Source organism: Solanum stenotomum, chromosome 1 (assembly GCF_019186545.1).
Source record: "Solanum stenotomum isolate F172 chromosome 1, ASM1918654v1, whole genome shotgun sequence".
Taxonomy (NCBI): Eukaryota; Viridiplantae; Streptophyta; class Magnoliopsida; order Solanales; family Solanaceae; genus Solanum; species Solanum stenotomum.
In genome coordinates this window covers 2282676-2296488 of record NC_064282.1, presented here as the reverse complement: position 1 = coordinate 2296488, position 13813 = coordinate 2282676, and the positions used below count along the sequence as shown (strand labels likewise).

Sequence of the window (13813 nt, the reverse complement as noted above, 5' to 3'; positions counted from 1 at the left end):
AATGACTCCAAAATTGATATTTTCTAATACTAAATCAGTCACTTTATCTTCCTCAATTAGAAGTATTAGTGCTTTACTTTCTTAAGTGAGTTTAGCTACGGTGTTCAAAGGGGATGAGTATTATTTTTTTCATTAATAGTCCACATTTAATTTCTTATCCATATAGTATAACCCTGAAAATGTATTGAGATCCAAGGAAAAAGAATCTTCGAGCTAGACCGAGTTACATACAATTTAAATTTTAAATTTTAGAAAAGTTGGACAGAACTAATTTATACTATTGTACAACAATAAAATCTTAAACAATCTTACATCAAATTGGAAAAATTGCAGTATGCACTGTAACCACTGTGTAATAGTCAGTCCCATGGCCCAATATATGTATGTGACCCAACACTTCAACAGTCATAATTATTGAGATTATTGGATGAAGTGCCATGTTGAAGAAGTTGAGGTTAAAAATCATATCGTTCTCTTCGTATCAAATTATCTGTCATATTTTTTTCTTATACGTCCCGTAACAAAATACTAAGTAATTAAAAGAAGTTTCATTCTTTCGTAAAGAAGAAAAGTAAGAAAAAGAATAAATATTTGATGATGAGATTGCCTGTTACGTGACGTCCAATTTACCGAAATATCTTGCATAATCGTTAAAAAGAGCTATATTTTTGCATATTTTACTAATTTGACCATATATTATAACTAGAGACGAACTCATAATATAAATAATATAGACGAAAGTTGAGAGAGATTTTTATCCTTTTCACATTAAAAAGGACAAGGGTATGAGCCAAAAGATTAAAGCGGCCATCTCTAATGTATCATCTTCTTCTAGTGTAGTGTAGCTTAGAGAAAGGGAGAAAAGTGTTAGGTTTGTGAAAAATGGGAAATGTATTTGCAGTAATAAAGCCAATATTGCGGTGTCTAATGAAAGTTATTGGAATGAGATCCAAGTTAGTGGAAATAGAAGCTGGAACTACCTTACATTTTTGGGTTCCAACCATCAATTCAACTAAGCCTTCAGTTGTATTTCTCCATGGATTTGTTGCTAATGGAATTATGACATGGCTTTTTCAAATACTCTCCTTAAGTTCAGATTTCGCTATCTACGTCCCTGATTTACTTTTCTTCGGAGATTCCTTCACCGATTGTCCCCAACGGTCAACAAGTTTTCACGCACATTGTTTAGCAAAAGGTATTGCTCAACTCATATCTCATCTGATACCACATGTTGAAGTGGCGTGTAACCATCTTATCTAAAAGTTTAAGTTATTAGAGAGAAGACAATTTTATTAGTTAATTATAATATCTCACGTGCGGGTCTGATTCTTTTTCTTTTAGGCATGATCAAGTTGGGAGTTGAAAAGTTTTCTCCAGTGGGGTTCAGTTATGGAGGAATGGTTGGGTTCAAGTTGGCCCAATTGTATCCTCATATGGTTGAATCTATGGTTATGTCAAGCACGGTTATAGATATGACTGAATCAATTAGCAATGCTTCTTTGAACAATATTGGGTTCACTAACTGGCCTGATTTTCTTTTGCCCAAAACCATAACTGATCTCAAAGTGCTTTTATCTATTGGAAGCCGTAAGTTTCCTTGGTTCCCTCAATTTTTGTTCAGGGATTTTCTTGAGGTACGTGCCTTTAACTACCCTCAATCTACTTTTACTCTTTATTTAACTATACTAAAAATAGTTGTTTGACATAATTTATTTTATTTTTGCTATTCAATATATATATATTTTCTAAAACATTAAATTTGATGTATATTCAAAGGGTAATGTAGTAATATTATTCCTTTTCTTTACTATTATTTTTTGGATAGAAAGAGTAATACTCCATTTCACATTCTATCTTCTTCCATCAACACTTTTACTTGTTCCCTCTTTGAAAAACTAAATCTTTATTTTTTAAATCATATTTTATTCTTAATATTAATTAATTAATTTTCAATACTTAACACTAAACATAATTATTGTTTCTTATAAAGAAGGTGCAAAGTCCAATGTCGACAAATAAAAGTAAAAGAAAAAAGTATGTTTCTTCTTCATGTTTTATTCTTTAACATTAATTAAGAATTCCCAAATTATTTCTCATGACATAAAACAACAATTACTAATATATACTCCCTCCGTTTCATATTATTAGCTGATCATTATATTAAAAATAGTTATCACATATTAGTTGTCCATCATACTAAATTAAGAAAGCATTAATTATATTTTTCTACATTACCCTTGCAATTAATTCTTTTTGAAAGTTTTCACATTTATTTGTATAATTACCAATAAGTTTTTTAAGGAGTGAATTAGTAAAATTATCTTCTTATTTATGTATAGTAAGAAACCTACATCAATTATTATTTCTTAAAAAGCATACAAAATCTAAAGTAGTTAATTAATAGTGAATGGAGGGAGTACTGCTATGAGTCTTTTTGGATTGAATTTCTGCTTATAAGTTATAGGCTAAAAGTAATAAGTTCAAATGACTTTTGACTTATTTTTGTGCTCATAAGCTCTTTTTTCTTTTATTTTACTCAAATACTATCAAATTACTTAAAAGCTACTCCAACTTAAAAATACCTAAAATAAATCAATCCAAACAGGCTCTAAACCTAAAAAATATTATACTCCTATAAAAAATAGGTAACTTGACTATGTAAATCGAAGTATTCTTATTTTGTTATAATATATCGCTACAAAAAAATTAACATAAAAAGTTAATGTCAAAGTTGTTTATCATACCAATTTTTAATGGCAAAATGTTGTAAAAGCAGGTTATGTTTGGCAACCGAATGGAGAAAGTGGAACTACTTGAAGCTTTAGTAGTCGGTGATAAAGACACTACTCCTCCAAAATACTCCCAGGTATGTCAAATGTCCTCTCATATATAGCTGAAAGCAAAGTATTTTAAAATTATTTTTAATATATTAAAGACATTTTGATCATTTTCCATATAAAAAATATAATTTTGTATAACATGTTAAATAATTCATTTTGATAAGTTTGTTTAATCTTTCATGTAGAGAATTTATCTTTTATATGGAGATAACGATAAAATCTTTAATCATACAGTTTCAGATATTATGAAAGCGTAAGTACTTCTCACATCCTGAAAAGTTAGTCAATGCCTACCTTTTGTTTAATTTGAACACAAATTTGATATTTGATTATGAAATTTTGCCGTATACTTTACTCATAGATATATCTTATCAATGAGTGCAGAAAATTGGGAGAAAATACATCGATGAAATATATAAAAAAAGCAGGACATCTTTGTTCAATTAGAGCGACCCTACACATACAATCGCTGTCTCAAGAAATATCTTTCATGTTCTAGTGATGAATATGTGCAATAAATGTAATATTTTTTAATTACTATACTTTTTAGTGGTGAAAGACAAAGTGTCACTTGTTTATTAAGAAGATAATTTTGTTCCTCCATATATTAAATATGTACTACTGGATTTGTACAAGAACTAGTAAAAAGGTGTGGTCATAACAATAATAATTTGAATTTACCCAAATTATGTGGAAACATATCCATAACAAGTTCATTTCTGAAATTTAAATTTTATCTAATTGACCACGAGTTTACATTTACTTTCGAATGTCACTTGCAAGTTGCAAGGAAGCAAACACCAAGGTACTCATAATTGAATTTAAACTAGCAAATGCTATAAAGCGGCGTATGATACAAAAATTGAAAAAAAATTGGCTTTCTGCATATTAATAAACTAGGGAATCTGGCCGTGCTTCGTGCAGTTATAAGAAAATATCTGCAAATTTATTTTAAAATTAATCATGATAGAAAAAAATAAAAAAAATCAACTATAAAAATAAGAAAATGATAAAATCACAATACAATTTTTTTTTTGGGAATTAGAGCTCAAGTGAATTACATTTTTATCATCAAATATTTTTTAAAGTAAAATGTTAATTTATTTTTTTTTAAAATAATTATCTATTATGATGTTAATACATGATTATATAATACAATTCGAATAAATATATTTAAGGACTTTAATTTTTTTTCTTGCTTTTATTAAACTATTTGATAAATCTTCTTTATATTCACAAGTAAAAGAAAAGAAACAAAAAGTCATAAAACTAAAAATAGGAGAAAAAAGAGATAAGTAGTTTTATTTCATTTTTTTTATATTGAATCATTTCATTGTCCTTGTTTTTCGTCTTATTTTCCATCATCATCTAAATAAATCTTTTCCTCCAATTTTTCATTATCATCTAAATAAATCTCTATTGCTAATTTTCGTCTTTATCTTCTTTTGTAATTCTTTAAAAGTAGAAGAAATGAACAAATTTAAAGAAAATGTAAATGATTCTTCACCATAAGAAACACCTAAGAAGTGTGTATTTCAATATTTAATATACATTCCTCTTGAACATCAACAGTAAACTTTGAACATCGATTAGCGTAGTTAGGAGATTTCTAACAAAATTACAAATCACTAATGTGCGCCTTAATAGAAATATAATTTACTACAACTAAAAATTCCTAAGAACCTAAACTAAAGAAATTTTATAGAGAGAACACATGAGAAGGTACGCCAAAAAAAAGGAAGATAACAACGCACTTTCTTAAGACCTTAATATAAAAAAAAAATAGATGAAAAAAAAATAGATAATCCATGCATAGTTTTTTGAGCTTTTGTCGGACTCTCCTTCTATCAACATCTATGAACATTCTTCTTGGAGTCGAAAATCTTATACTACAACAATAATATAAGAACATCTCTACTTCAAATATGGAATAAACACAATAATCTTGTGTAGGAATTTATGAAACAAAAAAAATGTGAATGTATATACATAAAATTGAAGAAATACAATAAGATATCTTAAATTTTGAAATTAAATAGTTGGAGGTTATGAATATGATTTATTTTTTAAAAAAATGAGTCAATGATATTATTAAAAGAAAGAACTACAATAGGTATAAGTTATGAAGGTAGGAATTTTAAAATAAATAAAAGGACAAAATTAAAATAATGAAGACAAAAAAAACTCATGAGCTATTAAATATTTTTTGGGTGTTTAAATTTTATTAGGAAAGCAACCAAATCGGTCTCTTTTTTTTTGTATTACTCCATTGTGTTTGATAAAATTGGAGGAAAAAAAAATATAAAAAACAAAGACAAATATCTTGAAAGATTGGATTAGTAAATATTAAGACTTATTTTTTTAATAAAGAATAATAATGAGTGGAAGTAAATTTTGAGACATTTAAGTATAACAATAAATAAAAGATTAGTAATTGATATATTCATTTTTTCATACAATAAATAAGTAAGTAGAAAAATATAAAAAAATGTCAAAAAATTGAGAAAAAAAAAGATAAATAGGATTATTGACCAAAAAAGGTGCCACATTATTTTTCTAACACCCAGCTTTATATATATATTTCTCTAGTTAATAAATGAAATTACATGCAATAACAAAAAGAAGAGATGAGAGAAGAATATAAACTGACGAAATTACAAATGGAAAGCAAAAAAATTAACAAATCTATATATATATATGGCAACGGAAATTGCTTTCTGTCCCATTACTGTTTCTTATTAACTTTTCCTTTCATTATTTTACTGTTCATTCTTTCATTTCTTCGTGCCTTAAATTTGCTGAAATTCCAAATCATATTCTTTTCACTCCTTCGTAATTTCTTGATCACTTTAACCTTTTACCTGAAAACTAAAATAAAGATCAATTAAAGAATAAGAATACAACAATGACATAACATGTTCATTCATAGAATATCAAGTGGAGTTTGAGTAAGATAAAGTAGATGCAAATTTTATCTCTATTTCTATGGATGATTTTCAAGGATCCTCGACTCGGACTCGAGTACATAGAGAAAATACAATAAAATAATAGAGAAAGACTAACAAAGTTTGAATTAATTATGCTTACCATGTTATTTGTGAAATATTTCCTTGAGATAAAAGAATCCACATATGACTGACGCAGTCTATGCATGTAGAAAATATAGAGACTACGTCTTAAGAAAATCTCATGTAGGCAATATGTGGATTGTGGACAATGAAAAAGATTTGATGCTGCTCAAATATATATATGGAAAATGAAAAAGGTTGATGTTGTAAATGTTCATAAATTGATATTTTAATAGTGAAAGATGAAAAGGCAAGCAAGTTTATTTGATGAGATCAGTTTTAGGAATTAATAAATAATGTAATTAATTTGTTTTAAGTAATTTTTACTGTTAAAACTTTTTGGAAAAAAAACGGAAGAGGATAAATTAACCTTCTCAACTTCCTCTACCTAAACTTCTTCATGCAGTAAAGTATATTTACTCACCTTTCAGATTTTTAAAAATGAGTAAAAGTAGAAAATTTAGAAAATAAAACAATAAAATGTCAAAAAAAAAAATGAAAAAAAATAAAAATATGAATGGAGGTCATAGAGAGGTGCCACATCATCAGCTCCTCTATGATCCTATATATGATGGTTAGACTTCGAAACCGAATTCAATCAGTAGTTCATATTTATGAGTATATAGAGTCATCAAAACACATATTTTCATATATTTATTTTTTTTCATTTAATTGTATGTGATTTTCTTATTATAATTTCATTTAGAATTGCTCGACTCAATTTTTTTGCCATGCCTTTCACATTAATATTCCTTTCTTTTCTTGACGCTATGATTTATAAAATATTGCACAAGTCCTTTATATCAAGAAAAAAAAAAGTTTAATTCATCTTACAAATCCATCTAGAAACATGTGATGAATCTATATAATTAGAAATGATTTGATAAAATTGGTAAAACTCTTATAAGATTTTTGAATATATACAATAAAATTCATGCTCATTCCATCTAAATTGTTTGTAAGGATAGCGTTTGAACCATCTTGCACCGATCACTACAATTCAAAAGTTGTTATGTAATATTTAAGAAAATATTTGAAGTTAAAATAGTATTTTTTATTTTTTCAAACTTTCATAATGATATTATCAATTTAGTTTGAGAATTTGACATTACATGACAAGTGGACTCATTAAATAGAATAAAACAATTAAGGTTTGTGGAATATAGTCATTCTTTTCATATATCACTCTTTTGTGTTCACTTTGTCATTAAATTTCATAGCCCATACCCATGTTATATTTTAGGTTGCTAATTCTTACCTCATAGGTAGAAAGATCTTTCATTTTAAATTAATGTCTTAAATTTTCCTCATACCTCTCCATCATTATCATATTCAAAATCGTTGTTTTGTAGTTTTTTGATTTATGCATTTGTATTTTGTCTCGATTGGACGATATTAGATTTTTCTGAAAACATTTTAATGGATTTGAATATTGTTAATTTTGTGGGTGTTTGGAAATGATTGGAGGCGTATTCGAGCTAAACTTCATATTGAAAGTTCGAGTTTAATTAAGAGAGATCCATCTGTATATCCCTAATTATATCCCGTATATATTTCAATGTATATTTTTGTATAATATCACATTGTATGCCATTTATCTCAAGCATATATTGAGGAAAAATGAGTTTGTAATATAAATTGAGATACATGATATACTATGTGATATACACTTGTCACAAACACATCTATGAAATGTATGTGTGCTACACTTACACTGGTATCATAGAGGCATTTGTAGGTATGACTTTTTTTTTTACTTGAAACTACTCCTAATCACTTCTAATTTTTCTTAATTTTTGTTTTTAGCCTTGTCCAAATATTTTCAATCACAATCACTCACACCCGTTCGATCTAAAAAATAGAGCAACTTTCACATATAGCAAACATAAAAATCATATTTGTATACTATAGCTATAGTTTGCATAATTGCGCTCTATATCAAACTTTATGTTTGCTATGGCTATTAATATGTATATTTCGCTATACATATACAAAAGAAGCAATTGTATAATCTGTTTCGGTATACATATACAAAAGAATCAATTGTATAATCTGTGTTTGTATAAAGCGAGAAAGAGAGAAAGACAAAAGAAAACTGGGCAGAGAAAAATTTGTATTTGTATAATCATAAATGTATAGGAAGAAAATATATGTATTTGTATTTGTATATACAATTTTCTCTCCCTTTACACAAACGCAAACGCAAACGCAATTTATACATTTGTGTTTGTATAAAGTGAGAGAGGCGAGTGAGAGTGGCGAGTGAAATCTGGGAGAGGGGAACGAAAAGAGAAGTATATATACAATTTTCTCTCGCTTTATACAAACACAAACACATTTTATACATTTATGTTTGTATAATGTGAGAGAGGTGAGGAGAGATTGTCCAACGAGAAACGAGAGTGGCGAGCGAGAAAATCAAGGAGAGAGGCAAAATGGCAACAGTTAGCTACGAGTTACAATTAAATCAAATTGTGGTTATAGCATTTAATTTGAATTAATAGTATGTTATTTTATACAATTTTTCCTAAAAAATAAGGAGGCGGATAAATTTTGATTTTGCAGACAAATTTAGCCCGTCGATTTCTTTCGACCTCAATTCCATAATCCAAATCATTCTTCTTATTTTTATCCCTCGAACCTTCTTAGAGTTTTCATATTTTTGCTCTCTTAGTGATCTAAACTCATAATTATACGAGGAGGTGAGAGGTGTTTACTATTCCAGTATTTTCATACGATTCGGTTCTCAAGTAGACCGAAAGGCAACATTTATTGTTAGCAAAAGTGAAGATACAATTTATTATGAATCATTTCCTTTCTTGCAGCCCTAATTTAGTAAGTTACTTGGAACTTGGAAGTGTTAAACCATGAAAAAATTTATTGACTTTCATATATATAGCAACTAGTGAATTTGATCGCATTAATATAAAATATATATATTTTGAAATATTGAGTGCTAAAAAATTATACTAAGAGTCTTAGTTCAATTTATTATTCCTACTCAAATTTTATGATTTTTACAATTTTAAATTATTTATGGGTCTTTGTTCTTCGGAAGATTTTTCGTTAAATAATGTGTTTAATAACCAAAATTATTTATATATAGTAGTAATATAAGAAAAATATAATTTCAAATATGAAATAAAAAGTATATTCTTGAGTAGGGGTCTTATGAAACAATAAATTATGAATTTTACAATTTTGAATTATTTACGAGTCTTTGCTCGTTAGAAGATTTTTCCTTTAATAATGTGTTTATTAACCAAAATTATTTATATATAATAGTAATATAAGAAAAATATAACTTCAAATATGAAATAAAAAGGATAATCTTGAGTAGGGGTCTCATGAAACAATAAATTATGAATTTATGTAGATAAAATGGAGGAATCTTTAAAGAAAATATAAATAATTCTTTATACAATTAAAAGAATGTATTTCAATATTTAATATATATATTTCTTGTAAATCATTATTAGTATTGTTTGAGCCTTCATTAGTCGTTAATATATTTTCGACATTTGTTGTATTGCATCTAAATAAAAATACAGACTTATGATAATTAAAAAACCATAAGAAGCCAAACTAAAACAGTTACATGAAGAGAATACATATCTTTCTTAGGGTCTTAATCATATAAAAAAAAAGATGTTGAAAATAAAAATACAGATTCAATGCACAAAATTTTGATATTATAATAATAATATAATAATAATAATAATAATAATAATAATAATATAAGGAACAAAAAATAAAAGTAATATCTTTGAGTAGGAATATATCTTATGAAACAAAAAATGGTGAATTTATATAAGACAAAATGATAAATTATATTATTGAAAGTAGAAGTTTAATAGGTATGACTTATGAGTCATGAAGGTGAAACTTTAAAAACAAATAAAGGAGAAAAGCACAAATAAATAAAATAAAAGAATAAACACATGTGTGTATATATGTGTTTGAGTTTTTTTAAAAAACACGACACAACTACTTTCTTAGCTATAAAATCATCATCCATATTTTCATACCATGTCCAAATTAAGCCTTAACCTCATCTAACATCAAAATCATACCAACCACAAGCCATCTTTTGTTTTTGAAACATTACCAGTTACAAATTTAAACATCACGTTTTCTTTATTTGAATTTTTAAAAATATTTACTATTGTAAAAAGAATTGTGGCCTTAGAGAGCACCACATCACCGGAGTATATATATTGATGTAAATGTTCAGTTTTCTCTACACTTTTTCATTGACAATTTATTATAATAGTGAATATTTAAAAAATTCAAATAAAAAACATAATTAAATTTGATAAACATAGAGAGATATCATATCACTTTAATATTACATTGTGTATACTTAACTTTAATATTATACTATACAAATTTATATTTAGGGAGAAAGATGTATTGAATAAAATTAGAACTTTAACTTCCTAAAACTAAAATAAAATCTTTAAAAAAATTAAATAACATTGATATTGATAAAATAATAATAATAAAAAACTCTTGGCTTATATCAAAAGCTTCATAGTAATATCCTTTTCAAAGGATGGTAACATATATACATACGTTAAAAATAAAATCAAGAATGGATACAATCAACTCCTGGCTTTCCTCTTCTGTTCTTCATATCAAAAAGCTTCATAGTAATTATCCTGTTTAAAATGATGCTATCAAGGATGGATAAAATAAAAGGAAGAAGATGAAAGAGAAGAACAAAAAAATCACATGAAACCCCCCAAAAAGGTATAAGAAGATATGAAAAAAATACTTACATGAAACCCCAAAGGAAAAGGTCTAAGAAGGTATGAATAAATAGGGGAATGAATTGCCTAATTAATTATAGGTGATTAAGGATTAAAAAAAACTGATAGTACGTGAGCTGAAGCAATGATTTAATAGGAAAAAATGTGTGATAATGCACATTAATTGCTCCATTATGTATTTAGTTGTTACATATTTTCTTTTGGAAGGAAGAGTGAAATGTAGTAAAGGTTAATAATAAGGAAAGTGAATAATTATTTTAAAAGGTTATTGAAGAGAAAATGAGAGAAAAAAATCAAAATTTTAAGAAATAGTAATACTGATCAATGAAGCATGCCACATCAGCGTGATTTTATTCAGCTTTATAAACATATATAGATTAGCAAATATTCCAATATTGATTAGGGTGAATTTTAATCGAAGTGAATAAATTTATTCATGGTCTCTTGTCTTCCATTTGTAATCCTATCTAATTTGGATAATATATGGATGGTGATAGTATATTTAAGAGGTATGGAGAAGAGTCGTAATATCAAATAGTCACATCAAGTCAATCATCATACTATCTTTTGCGTATCAATTTTATGTGTCTTTTTCCACTTCCCCTTAATTGTCTTCCAAAGCAATATCATGCTACTTACAAATAATGCTTTTCGTTTCAATTTGTTTTTCTTATACCTACTTTTAAAAAGTATATATCTTTCTGTTTTTAATAATTTTTTAATTCTAAGAAAAGTTTGATTGGGAAAATGCATGTCTAATTAAGAAATAAAGTATACATCCTCACTATAACAAAAAAATAGTTTTTAGCGGTAATAATATATACACATTAATAAAGAGTGTTAAATCCTTTTACCGGCATTAGTTAATTATATTGTCATTCGATCAAATGTCGCCATAGGCTATAGGAATGCTAGTTACTGCTAAAACAACATATTTAGCGGTAATTAAATTACTATTATTAATTAATTGCCGCTAGAAGTTATTTTTGACTTAATGCTTTCGAACTTCTTGTGATCTTAGACATTTAAGTTGTAACATTCTTTTTCTGATTACGAATCATGTTGAAGTATAAAAATATCTCATTCTTTGAAAGAAACTAAAATGAAATTAAAGACATATAAAATGAAATAGAAGATCAACGATATACTTTAGTCCAATGACTAATTAAGTTCAATTTGCGATATCAAAATCATAAAATCCCACAGAAATTTAAAACACATGCACAATTATGCTATATGTTGCATTGTGAGGTAATAAATCAAATACACTAACTTCTTTTGAAAATTGAGAGATTCATACGATTTGATAAGATATTGTGGTACTAGTACAATATAATATATAAAAACATGTAGGAAGTAGTAGAAAAAAAACTATTTTTCATAATTAAGAGAAGGTACAATGCAATATTCATAGAATATTTTTAAGGGCATCTTTTTTTCTTTTTTCTTTTGTCATATACTTGACTTGCTAGGTAGTGATATCCAGCTTAATATCTTCTTGCCAACATCTTCACTAGTGCAGGTTCATATACTTCAAAAGCCTACTCAACAATTGCAAAAGAAAATCAATTAAAAAAAAAAACCAAAAAAGTAAACTATAAGTGCAAGACATTTTTTACATGCAGATGGCCTAGATCATAAACATCATACATTTTAAGCTAAGTTGATTAGAAATATGCTACTCAAATACATATATATATATATATACTATAGTTAATCACTTTAGATTAAGAAAATATATAACTTTAGATACGATCTTGATTTTTGAAATGTAACTTAGGCGGCACACTTAGAGCTTTTGTATCAAATTTGTATTTAAACACGATTAATCTTCTAATTAAACACAATCAAGAAATGCACACGTTTTTAAAATTATGAAAAATAGTAAAAAAAAAAAAAAAAAGTTCTCCTTAGAGTTGCAGTAATTGATTTTTTTTTTTTTTTTAAAAAAGATACTAATAAAGATTGAAGGACTCTTAACTAGAATAGGGTATAGGGTTACATGCAATAACTTTCAAACTAATGGCACCGCACCATGTCTGTTTTGTTAATTTATGAAATTTAAGATTTCTAAATTTCATTCATATCCGAACTGTTTGCATGACTCGAATCGACTAAAATACAAGAAAAGGTTGAAAAGAAAATATTAACTGAATACTACAAAAAGGCAAGAATATTTCTTATGTTTTACAAAATAGACAAAAGTTAGAAATATGTAAGTGTCTCATTCAAAAGTATACATATAGACTAGTAAAGTAAGGTTTAAGTATGTAACCGTCTCATTTCACATTTCAAAATGTTCAAGATCAAAGTATATATACTTTGCTATTCCTTTGAAACAAAAAATATCATATTTATTCACTCCATCCATTTGAATTTTAAATAATAACGGACAAAAGAGAATGATTAAGAATACCTTTGTTGTTCATGGGTGTAAGTAGGAAGAGGAACACGTCCAGATTCAATGCGGCTGAGATCCTCAATAAGTATTTCATAGTGTCTCTTTACTTCATCGGCCGATTTTCCACCTCCAACCGCCCGCGCCACATTCTGCCACCGGTCAGGTGTGTCCTTATCGAATTGAGCTAGTGCCCTTTCAAATAACTTGTTTTGCTGCGGTGTCCATGATGAAGATTGAAGTGAGCTTGATGCCATTACTAAAAAAGTAAATAAAATGTTTAAGAAAGCGATATATTTTGTCCTAAAATTGTGCTGTACTTAGTATGTGTGATGGAAAAAAGGATGGAGATTTTAGGTGTTTATAAAGAAAGAAATTGAAGAGGCCAGTTGAAGAAGAATCTAAAATTTGGGTGACTCGTTTGCTTTGGAACCACAAAACCTACTGCTGCGGAATCTCTCTTTCTCTTTCTTCTACGTCCATACTAAGTTACATTCTTTTTCACTCGTAAAATCATTGTTGATTGTAGTAAATATTTCAGCAGAGGCATATCCAGGATTTTGAGATGATGGGTGCACTATTACAAAAAGGTAGATTTAAGATATAAATTTGATTGATTTAACATTTAGGTTCTTATCACTAAAAATAATTAAAATTTTAAAATTATCGGTCCAAAGTTATTTTTACCTATCCAAACCACTTAGAGAGACATTACCCAATTTTAAAAAGGAAAAT

The 13813-nt window shown here is 27.1% G+C and overlaps 1 protein-coding gene and 1 pseudogene across 1 annotated transcript; one reads left to right on the top strand and one right to left on the bottom strand.

The window, feature by feature from the left end:
* Positions 1–740: 740 nt before the first annotated feature.
* LOC125847675 (uncharacterized) lies at positions 741–3358 on the top strand (annotated as a pseudogene).
* An 8555-nt stretch (positions 3359–11913) lies between these two features.
* Positions 11914–13372, bottom strand: LOC125842719 (protein RADIALIS-like 4). Its single transcript, XM_049522048.1, has 2 exons — positions 13097–13372; positions 11914–12221 (listed from the first exon to the last, which is right to left on the bottom strand). The coding sequence occupies exons 1-2, from the start codon at positions 13333–13335 to the stop codon at positions 12194–12196; spliced, it is 267 nt and encodes an 88-aa protein (XP_049378005.1). The 5' UTR covers positions 13336–13372; the 3' UTR covers positions 11914–12193.
* Positions 13373–13813: the final 441 nt, after the last annotated feature.

Bases quoted from the DNA above. Each gene is read 5' to 3' on its own strand.
- LOC125842719 (XM_049522048.1), bottom strand. From the start codon at position 13,335: ATGGCATCAAGCTCACTTCAATCTTCATCATGGACACCGCAGCAAAAC. The intron at 12,222-13,096 runs GTATTCTTAATC...ATTGTTGAGTAG, and splicing joins TACACCCATGAACAACAAAG to GCTTTTGAAGTATATGAACC.